This window comes from Prosopis cineraria, unplaced genomic scaffold (assembly GCF_029017545.1).
Source record: "Prosopis cineraria cultivar Desert tree isolate PC_DT_omini unplaced genomic scaffold, ASM2901754v1 PC2, whole genome shotgun sequence".
NCBI classification, from domain to species: Eukaryota; Viridiplantae; Streptophyta; class Magnoliopsida; order Fabales; family Fabaceae; genus Prosopis; species Prosopis cineraria.
The window spans coordinates 1,629,892-1,647,306 of record NW_026555333.1 but is presented as its reverse complement, the minus strand read 5'-3'; the positions used below and the strand labels follow the sequence as shown (position 1 = coordinate 1,647,306).

The 17,415-nt window shown below is 33.5% G+C and overlaps 3 protein-coding genes across 6 annotated transcripts; 2 read left to right on the top strand and 1 right to left on the bottom strand.

Annotated features, from left to right (window-relative positions):
• The first annotated feature begins 1,580 nt into the window (after positions 1-1,580).
• Positions 1,581-2,249, top strand: LOC129303787 (protein RADIALIS-like 5). The gene is made up of 2 exons (XM_054943305.1): positions 1,581-1,848; positions 1,939-2,249. Exon 1 carries the CDS (start codon positions 1,596-1,598, stop codon positions 1,839-1,841), a length of 246 nt encoding a protein of 81 aa, XP_054799280.1. The 5' UTR covers positions 1,581-1,595; the 3' UTR covers positions 1,842-1,848; positions 1,939-2,249.
• A 144-nt stretch (positions 2,250-2,393) lies between these two features.
• Positions 2,394-7,276, top strand: LOC129303785 (uncharacterized). Of its 4 annotated transcripts, none has more exons than XM_054943301.1 (10): positions 2,394-2,568; positions 2,772-2,843; positions 2,913-2,987; positions 3,380-3,463; positions 4,518-4,598; positions 5,418-5,487; positions 5,648-5,739; positions 6,135-6,176; positions 6,699-6,779; positions 6,996-7,276. In XM_054943301.1, exons 1-10 carry the CDS (start codon positions 2,542-2,544, stop codon positions 7,065-7,067), a joined length of 696 nt encoding a protein of 231 aa, XP_054799276.1. In that variant the 5' UTR covers positions 2,394-2,541; the 3' UTR covers positions 7,068-7,276. The 4 variants fall into 4 exon arrangements, with proteins under 4 accessions (XP_054799276.1, XP_054799277.1, XP_054799279.1 ...); XM_054943302.1 differs by having other exon boundaries at positions 6,914-7,051; XM_054943304.1 differs by lacking the exon at positions 3,380-3,463.
• A 1,283-nt stretch (positions 7,277-8,559) lies between these two features.
• Positions 8,560-13,677, bottom strand: LOC129301361 (probable U3 small nucleolar RNA-associated protein 7). Its single transcript, XM_054939928.1, has 8 exons — positions 13,377-13,677; positions 12,461-12,526; positions 12,288-12,377; positions 11,592-11,724; positions 10,969-11,087; positions 10,608-10,675; positions 10,151-10,199; positions 8,560-9,801 (listed from the first exon to the last, which is right to left on the bottom strand). The coding sequence occupies exons 1-8, from the start codon at positions 13,437-13,439 to the stop codon at positions 8,779-8,781; spliced, it is 1,611 nt and encodes a 536-aa protein (XP_054795903.1). The 5' UTR covers positions 13,440-13,677; the 3' UTR covers positions 8,560-8,778.
• Between the last annotated feature and the right edge of the window lie 3,738 nt (positions 13,678-17,415).

Here is a 17,415-nt window from a genome sequence, read left to right as displayed (position 1 = left end):
TATTTTTTTAAAAGTATCCTTATTAAATATATCATTTTATATTTTGAAAAAACTAATCATTTAGTCCTTATAATTTGACCTGATTGTAACTCAATCTATGAACTTTGACTCGTTATAATTCAGTCTTTGAAGTTTTGACTCGATGATAAATCCACCCCTGAACTTTGCTTCTTGTAATTTAATTATTAAAATTTTAACATCTTAAACATTGATTCCTATATTTTAAAAAAAATTATAAAGATTAAAATGGTTTAATAATTTAAAATATTATTAATAAATTTTAAATATTTTAAATATTTTTAATTTTATTTTTTAAAATATAGGGACTAATATTTAAAAGGTTGAAACTTCAGAGATTAAATTACAAAAGGCAAAGTTCAGAGACTGATTTATAACTGAGTTAAAACTTTAGGAACTCAGTTATAATGAGTTAAAGTGTAGGGATTGAGTTACAACTAAGTCAAAACTATAAGAATCAAAAGATTAATTTTCTCTTATATTTTAAATACAAATAAATATGAATTAATTTAAAAATAAGTAAGTACTTTATTAGAGGATAAAATTTATTTAATTTTTTTTTATATTTTTGAACGGAATGAGTAATTAAATTCTAACAAATGCAAAGTTCTTTCAATTTTGACGTTGTCTATGCGTTTGTATTTCAAATTTTCAACTTGCAGTAGAAGAAATAAAGTAGTATAACTGTACAAACTTAATTAGTAGTTAAGTTATTTTTTTTTTAGGGCTGTTTGGTTGGGTAGGAGGGGAGAAAAAATTTTAAACCTTTCCCTTAGGGATCCATCCCTCCTCTCCTCTCACCTCCTTTTTCCTCCCCTCAAACCAAACGAAACCTTAATTTATCTGAACGAAATAGAACATTTGTTATCGGTTACCTTCGGTCGCTCAAATTGCAAGATGTAACGTTATTCCCCAGCTCGTACATCACTCACGCACACAATAACTGAGCAATCAGGAAGTTAAGCATATTTGAAGCAATCAGAAGTTAAAAATGAAGGGAATTTACTAACCCACACTGTACCGAGTTCTGCTTCCCTACAATTTCAAATATCAATCAGAATGCAGCACAAAAGATAAAAGCCATACGTGAAGCACTTCTCAATACAGGTGAAATCAAACAAATATTTCTTTGAAGTTTTTGTTTTTTAAAAAAAAAACAGATTTCACATTGCTAGCAGTTGGCAGCTGGTGGGCGCGAGACAACTGTGTCAGAATCAGTTTGCGAGTCACGATCTACGAGGATATAGAAACGGCCCCTGATGAGATGACATTTAAAAATGCAGAAGCAGAAACGGAAGGTTTGGAAAGCATGCATGTGAGAAACTACTAGAATGCAGATAGAAATAAAAATGAGGGACTAGCTTTCTCGGACATGAGAAAGTCGGCTTGGATATTTCGGGGATATCAACCGTAAGCTTCATTCGCAAGTTAAAACCCACGAGGAATTGTACTATTTTGGTTGGAAAGCCACATGCATTCTAGCATGAGCCGCGAGTTCTGCGCTCTCTAATCTCTTGACTAGTATAAAAAGGGGATCCATGGAAGCCTTCTGCTATAACACCGCATAGCGTACATCAATGGCATCAAGCTCGAGTAATTGGACGACGAGGCAAAACCAAAGGTTCGAGAATGCTCTGGCAATCTACGATGAGGGCACACCAGAAAGATGGCAGAAGCTGGCGATGGCCGTGGGAGGGAAGACAGTGGACGAAGTAAAGAGGCACTATGACAGCCTCGTGCATGACCTCAAGCAGATCGAGGAAGGTCAAGTGCCTTTGCCCAAATACACAATGCCTGGCTATACCCTTCATCTACGTGGATGAACAAAAGGTTCTTTGATTATTTAGTTTTCATTTTCACAGTTTCAGAGTGTTTATGCCTCGGCGTGTAAAATATGTCTGGGTCTGATGTTGATGGCAGAATGAAGGCTTTGAAACTGAAGTGAAGTGTGACTACTGACAGCAGCAGAAGCGGCGGTGGGGAAGATAACTGATGACCAAAATGCATTCACCTAACTAGTCAGCTCCTTTTCTACATATTCTCAAATGTAATTTGGTTTCGTTTTACAAGAAAGGATTGAAGATCCAATTCCCTCCATTCCAGAATAATTGTTCTCTTTGGATATTGACTGTTTCAAAACAATTGCCCTTATAATAAATAAAATTGTTTTAGTAAAATATTTAAAATTCAAACTATATATTTATTAGTTTTTTTAGTCAATATGTATAACTTTAAAATGATTAATTATAATGTGATTGAGGGCTGCAATCCCAACCCTATGTATTTAGTTGGACAAATAGACAAAAATACCTCAGAAATTATTAGTTAAAAGCATCTAATAATCTGAAATGGGGAAAAAAAAAATTGGTCGGGTAAGACCTGTATATTGCTCTCGAGTCTTGGCTCGCAATCAACAGTCACAAAGGCTGTATCCAGTATCTAGTCGCAGCGGTGCCCTGCTCCATTGCTTTGGTTCCCGCTTCCTCTATTTTTCAACTCTGCTGATATACGTGAGAGCTTGCAATGGAAGCTGACACTTCGTCATACAAGGTACTGAAATTATAATCTAGGGTTCCACGACTTACTTTCGCCCTGCCTGTTTGTGTTGTTGAATTGTTTCCTCCAAAATAAACACATTATTGGCATGTTCCCTCTTTCCGGTTTTAGTTCAGTTCTTTGTCTTTTAGTTAGTTCTTAATGAATTCCTAATTCACCAAACCATTGTTATTCTGACATTTTTTGGCCATGTGCAGATTATACTGGGCTCATCTTCTATTGCACGCCGGAAGATATTAGCTGAAATGGGTTACCGATTCACGACAATGGTATATACCTGATTGGGTATTTCTTGGCCGACATCTCTCTGGTATTTGTGTTAATCTTCTTGTGCTTAGACTGCAGATATTGATGAGAAAAGCATCCGAAAGGAAACTCCAGAAGAGTTGGTCATGGCTTTAGCTGAAGCCAAGGTCTGTATTGTTTGCTAATATTTGTTATTTGCTTCTGTAAAGTGAAAATACTGATAATACCTGATTCAATTCTTTGGTTGATACTTGAAACGTAGCTTTATCGGTTTATAGATTTTCCCTCCTGGTGACTGGCCAAATTATGAAGGGACATTGTCGTTAGAGCTCAAGTGAAGGAATCTTGATGCGAGTCAGACGTGGGATACTTTTTTATTTTGTATAGGAGATCTTAAGGAGATATGTTATCTCATCTTCATGGAGTCACCTGAATTACTGTTTGTTCTGTTTCTGCCTTGTTTGTTTGCTTGTTCATTTCACTTTTACTTTCCAGACCCTAATGGAAGAACGTGTTTAGATAAAGTATTCTCTGATTCTGGATGTGAATTACATGTCAGGCTGATGCCATCATCTCAAAACTCCAAACAACCAATAGTCAAGAGGCTGTTGATGAATCAACAATTTTAATTGCAGCAGACACAGTATGTCTTGTTTCTTTGTCTCTGATGACCTTGGATTTAGTGTTGCGGCTATTAGGATGGTTTTCACCAAGGCCATTTATGAATCAAGGATCTATGATTTCCTTGTAGAGGATACATTGCATGCCAGTTTCTACTTAACAGAGCTTGCTTTTTTTTTTGGGCATCCGATGGGGAGACACAAATACTTCATTCCTGTTGCATAATTAATGATCCAAATGTCCTCTTGTTGACCTTATTATTTAGGACTGACGAAGCCTGATGAAAGCTAGAATTGTACTGACAGTAAAATGTTCTTCTTTTATTGAATTGGTATAAGATAAGATAGAACCATGTTACATTCAGAGGAGTGGATGAAGCTGGATGCACAACTCAACTGGAATATAAGACAGAAAAATATAAGCTACAAAGAAAAATAAAATGCTCCCCTAATAGCGTCCCCCCCCCCCCCCCACTCGCACATGTGTGTGCACCTCACCTGACTCGTGAGTTGTGATGCATGTAACAACCCTCAGTTCCCTCTTTTTTCCGTCAAGCCACCTTATCACAAATAATGCAGCCATGGTCAGCCCCAGCATATTATCTTTGATCTTCATCTTCTTCACGTTGTTCTTGAACCTCCCTGGCCCAAAAGTTGTGGGTCTAATGGAGCCTCTCTGGTCTTTTATCATTATCACCCTCCCCCCATTGCACCTTTTTCTTCTTCAACTCCCTTATCAGAAGCTTGATGGGATTGATAAAATGTCACCTGAAATTCTGAATTGTGCTAAAACTTGCTACTTCCTTGATAATGGAATGCAAATGGCAGATTATGCAGTTTATCCATACTTTTTTGGTTTGGGTTCTGTATGTGTATTTGTTCTTTATTTTAAGTCAGTGTGCATTTTTATACCCTGTTTTCAGTGCTTGCATGGATTCACTTCTTTTTTTTCTCTCTTGTTGCTCTTAACTGACAATTTCATATGATCATCAACTTCCTGCAAAATCCTATTCTTAGGCAGTTGTCCTGCAGCTAATCCTCAAGCACTTACTTTAACTGATCATAATTTTTACATAGGCAGAAGCTATTTTAAAGAGGCTCCCCGTTGATGATCACATAAAGGATGCTGAGCCGACATTATTAATTACTTCTGATCAAGTACACATCATATCTTCTGATTAATTCTTTTCTGGATCATCCTTATGCATCTTCTGCTCATCAATGTTCATAAATTATCATAACCTTGGGAATGGGATTTTCTTAGGGAAGAATTGCAATAGTGGTATATTTATTTTGCATAAATTGGCCAATTGGCTGAAAAATATCTCGTGCCCAGAAATTATGGATCAAATTTTTAAAAATTTGAGAGCGTGGCGAATTCACATTGATATACATGGAGTTTAGCATTGGTATACAGTTGATATATATATAATGGGTTTATTATCAAAAAATTGAAAATTTACAAGGATTTATCATTGATATACAACAGTATATCATTGACAAATATAATAAATCAGTTATAATGCAAAATATAATAAATGTTATAGGTTGTTTGCTTGACTTGGTTCTATAACATAGGCTATATCTGCAAAAGTCCCATTTATTTTTTGCCATTGCAATAATGCAATCATAAAATACTGTCAGCTGTGTCATTGCATTTTTTGATTACTTCCTGATTTCTTTTACCTCTCCTTTTATGCTTTTTTTGCCAATTTGGTGTATCATATAATATTAGTGTCATTACCAGCCCAAAAATATTTAAGACTCTTAAATTAATTTGTATATCCTGGTATTTTGGCTACAATCCTAACTAACCTCCATTTTCAAGTGCCCAAACCTGCACTTCTATGCTCTGTATCCTCATAAATAAAAGGCCAACTGGTGACAACCTCTTGCAACATAAGAATTGCAACTTTCTTTTCTTTCTCTGAGACAAAGCTTGCATATGTCTAACATGTGTTGTTAAATGGTTTCGAGGTGGTGGTCTATGAAGGCGTGATAAGGGAAAAGCCATCGAACAAAGATGAAGCTCGGCAATTCTTGAAAGGTTTGCTCAATGTCATGTTCTCTTCATTTATCAACAACGAGGAATGACCACTGTTCCTTCCAACTCCCTCTTTCTCACTCACGTCCTCCTGTGGCTCTCATTTGGAATTCTAATGACCTCCTTTATATATATATTTTAATGATTCTGTGCATGTCTTCAGATTATTCTGGAAAGTGTGCAGCAACTGTGGGATCTGTACTAGTTACAAACCTCAAAACAGGGTTCAGAAAAGGAGGATGGGATCGTGTGGAGGTATTGTTTTTGCCCCACAGTTTATCATTTCAGAAACAGGGTCCTGCCAAAAAATATTGACAGGAACAGAATATTCATTCCCTAATGACTTGCTACTAATGATTCTTTGTTGGGGTCACAATGAATATGCAGTTGGTCACAGTTGATTACATGACATTGGGATAAATCTATGATTCACTATATTTGAGGATAAAATTTCTTAGATAGGCTAAAGTAAGTCCTCATTAAACTGACCCAGGTAGCTTTGGTTTCTACTCATTTGCTTAAGTCAACAAATGTAGGGACTTTCCGTCAGTTTTCTATTTGCTTATACATAGATGTGCACCTTTTTCTTGTTCGCTCTCCCTCTGTTCTCTTACCCTATGTGGAAACTGATTTTGTTTTGTGATTTACAGATCTATTTCAATGAAATACCAGACGAGATCATCGAGCAGCTGGTAATCAATTCTTTTATGATGTGTTTGGATTAATAAGGATTTGAATTTGAATTTGAATTTGAACCAAATCTCTTATTTGGATACACAAACATTTATTAATCTAGATTTGGTTCAAATCTAAATTCATTTCAAATTATGATTTCTTTGTTGTAATTACAAATCCTCTCTGTATTTTAGTCATTTAAAATTTTAATTATTTAAACATTTTGTTCTTTTTGCATTTTTACTATTTATATTTTTATGACCCTTGTATCTTTTTTCATCTCTTGTTGATTGAAAAATAGAAATAAACTCATTATTTTTAATTTTTTTATTTTCATTTCAAATCTTAATTCATCTCTCCTTTTCATTTGAAATTTTTTATACTCTTTAAATGAAGGATTTTAAATATATTGATTTCAAATGTGAGATTTGAAATCTATAAATTCAAGTGGTGCTTGAATAAATTGCTCCGTCATCTTCAATTGCTGTGCAAAGTAAGTTGATGCGCATAAATATTTTTTTTCTTTTTCTTTTTTTTAGATTGACGAGGGAGTTACACTCAACGTTGCTGGGGGTCTTATAATTGAGCATCCTTTAATATTGCCATTGGTCAAAGAAGTGGTAGGTTAGCTCATCTTATATGATTTATTAATTAGCAATCGCAATGCGAAATAACTGATGGCCTGGACGACATCACAAAGTGTCGTGGCCTGTCCTTAGCTATGTTCATGTGCTAAATGGTTGCTTTTTTGCAGGTATGAAGGTTTTTGGTAGTCTCGCCTTCCTATTCCTACAGTCGGGAGTGCATTCTAAGCGTTGGTTTGTATGTATTTGCAGGTTGGGACAACTGATAGTGTGATGGGACTTCCTAAAGCTCTGACTGAAAATCTCTTAAAGCAGGCTCTGTAGCCGTTGCTGCCCTTTCCCCTTGGCAGACTTGTTTATTAACATGCTATGAATCCACATACCGCATTTTCTAAGAACACAATTTTTTTTGACTGAAGGAAGTGTGTGTCATTAATGGCCTGAGGACGCTATATTCTGCCGGAACGAATTGGCAGTTATTTCTGGGCTTGCTTCATTCCTATTTTTATTTATATTATAATTTTAAAATATTCCATGCTCATTCATATTTATTTTTTTTAATTGAATTGGTTTGTTAAATAATTAAATAAATAACTTTAAGCATCTCCATATCTATAACTTCATTTTTTTTAAAGAAAAAGTATACTAATAAAAATGAACTCTCCTACTCATGTGAACTCTTAACATTGATTTTGACAGCAACAAAAAAAAAAATTGTAAGCTAATAAAAAATTGGCTAAAGTATTCATTTAATTCTTTAATTTTATTTTTTGTATCTTTTTAGTTCTATAATCCTAATATTGCTAGCTTCATTTCAATAAATTTTTACAGTAAATTTTTAAATATTAACAAAATAGTTTTAAATGTTGATATATTAAGTTTAATTTTTTTTAATAACAATGATTGACATAAAATATAATCATTTAAAATTAATAATGTTAAGGTTAAAAAATTAAAAAAAATACCTTATAGGATTAAGGGGTTAAATTAAAATTTTTTATAAAATTAGAGAATTAAAATTATATTTTAACCTAAAAAATTTACGTATTTCAACTCTAATATTTGAAATTTATGTATTTAAAATTATTTATTTCAACAGCAAAATAATTTACACTAAAAGTTAACTCTCCTACTTGCTTGAATCACATAATTGAACTATAAGTCCAACAGTAAATGAGCTAATACTTAATAATCTTTTTAACAATATAAACTTAAATTAACAAAATAATCATTTATAATAAAAAAATATTTAAATTTAAATATATACTCCCTTCATCTTAACTTATAAAATAAAGTTGAAAAAGATCGTGCATATTAATAAAATATAATAATGACATTTTACAAACTTTAAAATAAAATTATAAACTTTTAAAAATACTCCTACACATATAATCATTATATGATAATATTAAAAAAATTTTATTAATAAAATTTTATTTTTTTAAAATATCTTTTATTTTAAGACAATAACACACCCCTAACTTTATCTTATAATTTAAAATTAAAATGAAGGAAACATTCTGTAGCCGTTGATAATCTTGAACTTTCATCCAGTGTGTGTGCGTGTTAAAATACATATATATGTGCACGTTTCTTTCATGTATGTTTATTTGTCTTCCTTTCTCAATTAGGCATGCATAAATCATAACTTATAAACATCAATTAAAATTTTAAAAAATGATATTAAAATACTGTGATTACCTCGACCATTTGAAGTACCGGTTTCACTGATTCTGACCAATTCACTGCTGATTCTCTCCCATACAAGTCTAATCAATTGAATTGATTGGTGCCGTACAATTCTCAGAATATTCGATTTATAAACTCAAATTTTGAAATTTGATGACTAATCAATGTTCTCCTGAATTTGATTTTTTTGGCCTTTTCTCCTGTTACTCTTTAAATTACAATCCTCTTGTCGAAACGAAACATAAATGAACGAAATTTGGCGACAAACACCTAATGAAAGGCCAGAAATCACAATGCAAAAACAAATTTTTCAGATATGAATAAAATAAAGATCTAGGATTTACGATCATGTCGCTGGTTTTCTACCAGCAAACCTCTTTAAAGATTTTGGTAAACTACCTTCCTCGTCGATTTTTTGTTTCTTTCTGGAAATTGCTTCCTCCTTAATTTTTTCTTCCAAGAAAGGCCTTTTCACTTTCTCAATTGCTTCCTTCTTCTTCTTCACCATCTTGCTTGGTTTACTTCTTCCTTTAGTTTTTTTCTTCATTTTAATGTCCTTGGCAGCTTCAACAGCAGCTTCCATCTCTGCCCCCATATCCTTTGTCAGCTTCTCTTTCTTTGTGGGCTTTACTGTACCAATTTTGCTTGGGTCCAGCATGATCGTCTCAGGCGGCAGCTTATCCAGAAGTGAGCGAACTTCTTTCTCTCTCCTCTGTTTAGATGTTTCAAATGGATTGGCCACCCACGTATCAAAGTTAGGTTCTCCTGATCCTGGAATAAGAATGCTGGACCAACCCATGGAATGCCCTATGCCTAGAACATCTTCATATGGTCGAAACATTAACTTTGCTATTTGGTAACCTTTAACCATGGAATGAGTCATATACCTAGAGTAATTCTGAGAACCAGAAAGATCACCCAGAACCTGTATAAAAGATCCAGTACCACATGCAAGTAATCCTTTTTGACTAAAATCCAAGGTGTTGGCATGGCCATGTAGTGTCTGGAGAACCTCAAATTTCCTCAAGTCCCAAAGCTTTATTTTTTTGTCCTTTCCAGCTGTGGCCATTAAGTGGCCATTTGAGTGAAATGCCAGAGCTGAGAGAGGACCATGATGACACAACATCTTGACAAGAGGAGCTGAGCTTGCTGGCTTCCACATTGTGACTGTACCGCTTGAATGACCCAAAGCAACAACCCCGTTGAAGGGGTTCACTTGCATCACATCAGTACGACCTAAACCAGTCCGAATATTTCCAACCATTGCACCCATCGTAACATCCTGATAATGCAGCTGCCCAAACTTGTTTATTGAAGCCAGGAGGAAGTGGTTTTTTAGAAACTGAAGCCTTAACACAGCACCATGTTCCTGTAACAAGGGAAGGGAAGCAATCAGCCGCATAAGGATGCATCTCATACTAATTACTTTCAGCAGATTGTGAATGGAAAAACCAATAAAATTTTTCTCTGCACGAAGCAGAAGAACACCCTTGCAAGGGATGGACATACGTGATAGCGCCAGCAAATGCAAAGCCATTTTGAGTCAATAAAAGCAACCAGTAGGGCACTTATGTTCCAGTTAGGAAGAGTTCAAGGTAACAAAAACCAAATATTGAATTCAAGTGACAATCTTCAAAATAATTGTTAGCCATATGCAAGAGATTATCAGAGAAGCTGACGGGCTCAAATTCAACATATTACAAAAGCAATATACGAACCTCAAGGCAATGAAGCTCAGTGCCATCACGGTTATAGATGTAAGGGTACCTGTAAAATTCAAGAATTTTCAAGTTATATATCACCTGAACAAGAGTACACACTCAAAAAAAAAAAAAAATTAATGACTCCATTTGGCAAGAAATAAATCTCTGAACAAGAGTACATACTAAAAAATAGATTTTTAATGACTTAATTTGCTAGGAAATAAATCTAAACAAATTCTCCAAATGGTAGATTTCGCACAAAAACAATCACATAACATCTTGAGCCTCTTACCGCATGGAATTTTGTCCAAATGAGCAGAAAATTAAGCATGGGAATAAGTGATAATTAAACCAAATCAACTAATCATATGAATAGGATCAATTAGCCATGTGAAAATAAGATGCAAAAATTTTTGTAAAAAAATTTACAATCTACAAGCAAACAATTAAGTACTAACTCAGAAAAAATTACTTTTTCTGCGCAGCAGCAAAAAACAGCTCATTATGTAAGAATGTCACATCACGGACTGTTTCTCTAACCTGGAAAAGACAACCACCAAAAAAAAAAAATCAGAAACTGGATATAATTTGAGACAAACAGTAAGAATTTCTCTCTAGTTTGATAATCATGAGCTTTCAACAAGAAGATACAATTACTAGGAGCATGTTTCAAAGAGTCCCCCTCAGGCGAATTAGCACTAAACCATGCCTTACAAAGATGCACACGTGTGCACCATGGCATGCCTTAACAAGATGCAAGAAAACATATGATTAACAAACAACAAAGATGATGTTTAGGATCGTGCTATAGTGCAGAAGTATAGAGAGAATACCTGAAACTCTCTGATTAGGCTCATATTCATCAAGTCCACAATTCCCAAATGACCCTTACGCCCTCCAACAGCCATATGCCGGCCACTTGAAGTAAATTGCAAAGTGTATGGACCAAGTTCTGCAAAAATAAAATATACCGAGTAAATAGCAAAAAAAGGATGAAGGTCAAGGTAAATAATTTTTTTTGCAGAGTTATGGGATAGTGTCTATTTTCATCAACTTTTAGGAGAAAGTATTTCAAAACTTTATGACTACCTTTTCTATTATAGAGGACATCCAAAGCTTTAGACCAAGCCTAAGTTTGCCTCATGTTACTTTTTCAAGATTTAATTATGATTTTTCCAAGCTGGATGTAAAATAAGGAAAAAGTGAAATGCAAGCAAAAAGAAAATTGCAATTCTACATTTTATTACTACAATCAAATTCCTACTTGATTAATGATTAAAAATTATATGAAAAAATATTGAATGAAGTAAGATATTACAGGGATGCACAAAGAAAGATTTAAATTTGACTTAAGATAATTATAACTCCGACCCCACCTAACAGGATAAAGGCTTGCTGTTGTTGTTGTTGTTGCTGTTAAGATAATAATTATAGCTAGCAAACAGTTGAAAAGAACCTGGTAAAATAATATCATATTGGTTTCTTGAGCTTAAGATATCTACGTCTTTAGCTATTGCCTCTTGTTTGATCCTCCATGTCTTCTCTATGCCTTCAGCCTCTAGATAACCTCCCTCACTGGGCACAAGCCACTGCATATATGAAATTAAGGATCAGGGAAAATATGAAGGTCGAACCCTGTAATTGTATCATTGTACCCACAATAACTAACATCTTAAACTAAGTTGCTAACATCCTTCAAATTTGATTTAAAAGTCCCCAATAACTCTCGATTCTCAATATGAATTCAATCTATAAACATATGTGACTCAATATCGAATAATAATGATCCAGATATCTTGAAGATGAAGATCCGTTTAAAAATGATCCGTGTATTTTTGATGTCTAGCTCATACTTTTAACTCTACAGAATAACAAGGGTAATAATAGTCCATCAGGAATGGTCAGAGAGCATAAGGATTCTTTTAATTGGAAAAAGAAAAGAGATGAACACGCTTTGTTTGTAGAAAATAGATAATGATTGCAAACATTCTAAATAAAGATGTTATTATGACAAGTTATACAAATTTCATTTCAGATGAATCACAGCTTTCCCCTCTGGTACTATTCTTCAGAGGCGCTGAGGGGAAAAATGTCAACTCAGCCTCTGGAGGGACCGAAGAGGAGCTTTCTAAAGAAAAAATAAAAAACTAACCTTATCCGCCTTGGCAGCAACTTTAGCAGATTTACTATATAACTCTTCTCTAACAGAAAGTAGACCCTTCAGTTTTTTGTCTTTCAAAACCTGCAATTTATAGTTCACAATGATGATAAGATGACATTATCAAACATCTATGTCTAGATTCTTGAAATCCAAATTGTTCATACCTCCAAATTCGCACCTTCTCCTCTCAGATACTTCTTTATTTTCAGATCTAACTCATCAGAAATATCCTGCAAAGCAATATCATGTATCAATAATAAAAATTTAAAATACAATGCAGAAGATATAGAAGAAGCAATCAGTATTTCCAAACTAAAAGATTTGAATAATATCCTGGTGAATGTAATCTAAAATGTCATTATTAAAACCGACACCTATTTCTTTCGGGAGAACCAAAGCTATTGCTTAGTTACGACTTAACACCATTTTCTGTCAAAAAAATTAACTTCAGGACGGGTGAAAATGCAAGGACGTCCTTGAAATATCCTACTCCTGCACTTGTTGTTCTCTTCCTTTTTATTTTTCTACAAAATCTTGTTTAAAAACGGATCTTTAAGTTCTCGACCACCCTTGGGTTTCGCTAAATGGTTTTTAACGGCCCTGAACACCATAGATTTATGAGGGTATTGATGTACTGGAAAGAACTTTTGAGATAGTCTTAGTTTAAGTTTTTTATACGAAATTAGGGAGGCTTCCTCGTTGCTCTGCACTTGTATTGCCTTCTCTGACCATTCCAATATCATTTTTTCTAGTTAAAAGCTGACTAAGTATCATATACATAAAACGTTGCCAGAGAACTTCAACAGAAAAACTTCAACTCTTTGCAGATACTTCATAATAACTTTGATCGCCTCCCATTGGCAAGCCTTCAATTAAGAAATTCAGTACAAAAACATATAAAATGGAAAAATCACGAACACTTAATATACAAACACAGTCATGACAAAAAAAATATCCAAATACGGTCTCAGTGACACCAACTAGTCTTCATATTGAGCCAAAAAAGAAATAACTAAATGAACGCAGTGAATCCCCTTTTTGTCCATTCGACTCGATAAATAGCAGCTATTTAACTTGTACCAGATCAGTGGAAGGCTTGACCCCTTCAAGAGTGTCATTGTGTAGCCCCTCCCCCTCAGCCATCTTGGCAGGAAACTGAACTAATGGCGGCAGAGGGCACCGACGGCTAAAATCGAATATCCTCTTCCCGCCACGGCGTTGGTTCAGCTTCAAACGTTGATAGTGGAGACAGACTAGAGAAAACTTTTGCAGAGACGGCGGACGAGAAGAAGGCAGGGAAAACGTAACGCAATGGAGGACGGTAGAAGACGACGTCTTTTGGCCCTTGTGAGGACTTGCGAGGGTATGTTTGGGGTTTGGGTTTCTTCATTTTTTGCAGTTTAATTTTTTTTCCTATATCTTGGCCCAATATTCTCGACCCTATTTCTTCGTTCCACTTTTCCCCCGTTCATCTGGGCTGTGGCTCTGGGTGGGTGGCGAACTGATCAAAAAGGAATAACTCCTTTTAAATGTCTTGACACTTGAGTCTCAGGTCTCAGCATATAATTTTAGTTTAAAAAAACAAAAAGTTACCGTAGGTTTCAAAAATCGAAAGGTATATTCTGTGAACTTTTCTTTGTACTACAAGGTAAATTACAAATACATTTGCTTAATTAGGATATATATTATGTATAGAATTTTGTGAATATTTTATTATGAATGTTTGATATCTATTAAAATAAGTGTTAAGGGCCATTTATGTTCCTGAACTATATGCAAAAGGTCATTAATATTTTTAAAGTTAATTATGGGATCAATTTTGTTTCTCAACTTTAATGATTCTCTTCGTCATCATCTTAACATGAAAAACACTTAACGTCCGTTCATTATCAGTAGATCTCACTATTTTTTAATATTTTTTATTAGGTTAAGGGTAAATTTTACCCCTTAACTTCTATTAAAAAAGTTATTTTTACCCCTCAACACAAATATTTTATAATAAAAAAACATAGTATGGGGCTTACTAATAGTGAAAAAATGGTCATAATAAAAAAAATATTTAAAGTTGAAGGACAAAATTGATCCATAGTTGAGTTTAAAAACATTTATGATCTTTCGTGTATAGTTCAAAAATAAAAATGACTCTTAACTTTTAAAATAATATTCATTATTAGCTTGTCAGCTTGTCCAACTAGAACATTTCAACCAAGGTTGATATTGTGTGTAGAAATCTTAATGATGATGCTCTCTGAAAATGAGATCTTTCATGTGTGTTGAAAATGGCAATTTGCATAGCTACAGAATGCAGATATGGTGTTAAAGACCAAGGGGTCCTTTTTGAGTTTGATTGACTCTTTTTTAAGATAATCCTGTGAATAGATTGCGTCCCTGAATTAGGTGGCAATATGCTACCCCCGTGAATGGCATTTTCGTTAAATATGTTGCGTCAGTCTAGATCTGTTGCTCGAAAACTGAGTCCAAGTTCTTAAAGATATATTTTATAACGCAACGGCTGAGCTGGAGCTGTATCTCCTATTCCTTTTCTAGTCTTGGTTATGATTAAGCTGAGAAAATTAAGTTGAACTTAAAATTAATTCATTTAATCCATTAAACTTAATAGGTTGGATTAGGCCAAATTGATCTGTTTTTTAAAACGACTAAGCTAGCCCAACTTATAAAAATAGTAGGCTAACCCACAGGCTAGCATATTTTTTAAAAATAATTTTTAAATTTTTTAATCATATTATATATTTTTTAAATTTATAATAACAATAATATTTTTTAAATATATAATTTATGACTCTCAAATATGTTCTTTACATTTGAAAGATAATGTAAATCTTTCTTACAATTTACAAATAAAATTTTTGTTATAGTTTGTAAATCGATTATTTATTAATTTTTATAGAAATATTTTGAATATATATTATTTGATAATCTCATAAAATTTATTGATTGAAATCACAAATATAAATTCATTTATAAAAATTATATGAATTTATATTCAAATTTTCTTTCTCAATGAGAAAGATAACACACATAGGCAAGAAGATGATTAATAATAAAAATCTAGTAAAATAATTTATATGAATTTATATTCAAATTATATGAATTCTATATTTATTTTATTTATTTATGTTTTTAATTGCTAATTTATTTTAAAATGTAAAATAAATATATATATTTATATTATATAAATTTTAAATTATTAAAAAAATTCAAATAACTTTTTATAGGCTAGCCAGCCCATTAAAAAATGGGTTGGGTTGAGTTTTTCAACTCGTTTTATCTGGTGGGCTAGCTTAACCTAACCCGTAAAAATGCCAACTTGCATAGGCTGGCCCATAGCCTTTTTGCCCAGTGCTAGTTATGATGCAAGTAGTTACCAGCATGGTGCACAGAGTAATAATAAATTAATAAATAATAATGCGGCTTTCCATGAGATGTTTTCATAAATTGATAAATATAATAATAATAATTAATATAGGGGGATGTGCGTCATACTAAGCTTTCTCTATTATGTCATGACCCTAGTTGGTGCTCATTTCCTAGAGTCCCGGACCCTCAGCAGGTGTTTTCATAAATAAATCTTGAAACTTGAATGAATGAATATGGAGTTCTACTGCTCTGTCTCCACTCTCAATCTCAAGTGCCGACACCCCCTCTCGCCTCGTGAAGTGAATCACGATCCTTTCTCCTTTCAACTCTCAGCGTGCATCTTGTTTGTTATTTACTTCTTGCCCACTTCTTTGCTTTGTATGAGAGGTTATAGGATTAAATCATAGGAGTACGTGTTATGTCAAACCTTTAAAAATTTGATCATTAGGAAGGATGTACTACCAGCATTACAACGTACCTTGTCCTGAGTAAATTGGGCTCAAAAGGGTCTTACTTTTCGCCCTACCAAGGACACTCAGGGGATAAACTCTAAGAAAAAGGAGAGCGAACAGGGAGTTTTCCTTAAGGAGAGGAGTAGAAGTTGAAAATCCACATGATATAGCTGCCATTTGGAGCTTGACAACTTGCCTTTATTTATTTGTCCCACTTGTTAATCGAGGGACCCAAACCTAACTAGTTTCTATCAGTTCATGAAAAAGGTTAGCTTAGAAGCATGACACCCCATGGTTGTTGGTGTTTGAGAAACAATAACTATAAATGAATGTAGTAACCTTGGCTAGGCAATTTCTCACAAGTGCAAGAATTAGATAGGATGATTTTAAGGACAAAATCCACTAATTAGCCAACGATTTCATGTCAAAAGAATCAGGAGAATATAAAGATGTCAGTAACTGTGCATATAATATTATGACAACATGGTCAACATTATTATGGTCCTGCATTTTATATTGAGGGCATATGGTTGTTAATGTCATGACCCTTTTATATTATTATTATTATCATATCACATGATTGTACGTATTATGATGATAATTGATGTGATGCTCATGGTTGTGATAAATATGTGAACACGTGTTAAATTGAATATGCTACTTGCATCATTATGATTGATTAACATTCATTTGCATAGATTATATTAATCTTCATTATTGTGTGATTGTACTTACCATCTTTCTTCAATATTTACAAATCTTAGCTCAAGCCAAGACAAGGGAACAGTACTAAAGGCTTAGGGCACTAGTTTCTAATTTATAGGCATCTTTTGTCAATAAGTGTATTTTGATTAGACAATTGCCAACTAGAAAAATTATATTATTTTGACTCACTTGCACTATATAATGATTTGTGTTTTGTTTATTTTAAGCCCTAAGTGGTTTGTATATTGAATGTTGATTTATAGACAGGGTCAAAATATTAATGCAAGTATAACATTAATGATGTGAATGACCGTAAAGGAGTATTTTGACATTTTATAGTAAATTGGCTCCCTTTCATGTTTTTGTAATTAAGGGTTGAGCATTAAAATTATGAATTATAAGTTATTGTATTGTCGTGGTGTATTGCATTGATATGTTGTAGTTTATTAAGTGTGATCTTAATATTGATACGAGCTTTTGGCACTTGGATATGAAACTTGACACCTTAGTTGTGTTTGGATTGAAAAAGGAGTAAGTTATGCAAATGGGTATCTAACTTTTTAATGAAATATAATATGTGGGTG

Bases quoted from the DNA above. Each gene is read 5' to 3' on its own strand.
- LOC129303787 (XM_054943305.1), top strand. From the start codon at position 1,596: ATGGCATCAAGCTCGAGTAATTGGACGACGAGGCAAAACCAAAGGTTC.
- LOC129303785 (XM_054943301.1), top strand. From the start codon at position 2,542: ATGGAAGCTGACACTTCGTCATACAAG. The intron at 2,844-2,912 runs GTATATACCTGA...TCTTGTGCTTAG, and splicing joins GTTACCGATTCACGACAATG to ACTGCAGATATTGATGAGAA. The intron at 5,488-5,647 runs GTTTGCTCAATG...GCATGTCTTCAG, and splicing joins AGCTCGGCAATTCTTGAAAG to ATTATTCTGGAAAGTGTGCA.
- LOC129301361 (XM_054939928.1), bottom strand. From the start codon at position 13,439: ATGGCTGAGGGGGAGGGGCTACACAATGACACTCTTGAAGGGGTCAAG. The intron at 11,088-11,591 runs GTTCTTTTCAAC...TTATTTTTGCAG, and splicing joins ATATGATATTATTTTACCAG to AACTTGGTCCATACACTTTG. The intron at 10,200-10,607 runs GTAATTTTTTCT...TGAATTTTACAG, and splicing joins TTTGCTGCTGCGCAGAAAAA to GTACCCTTACATCTATAACC.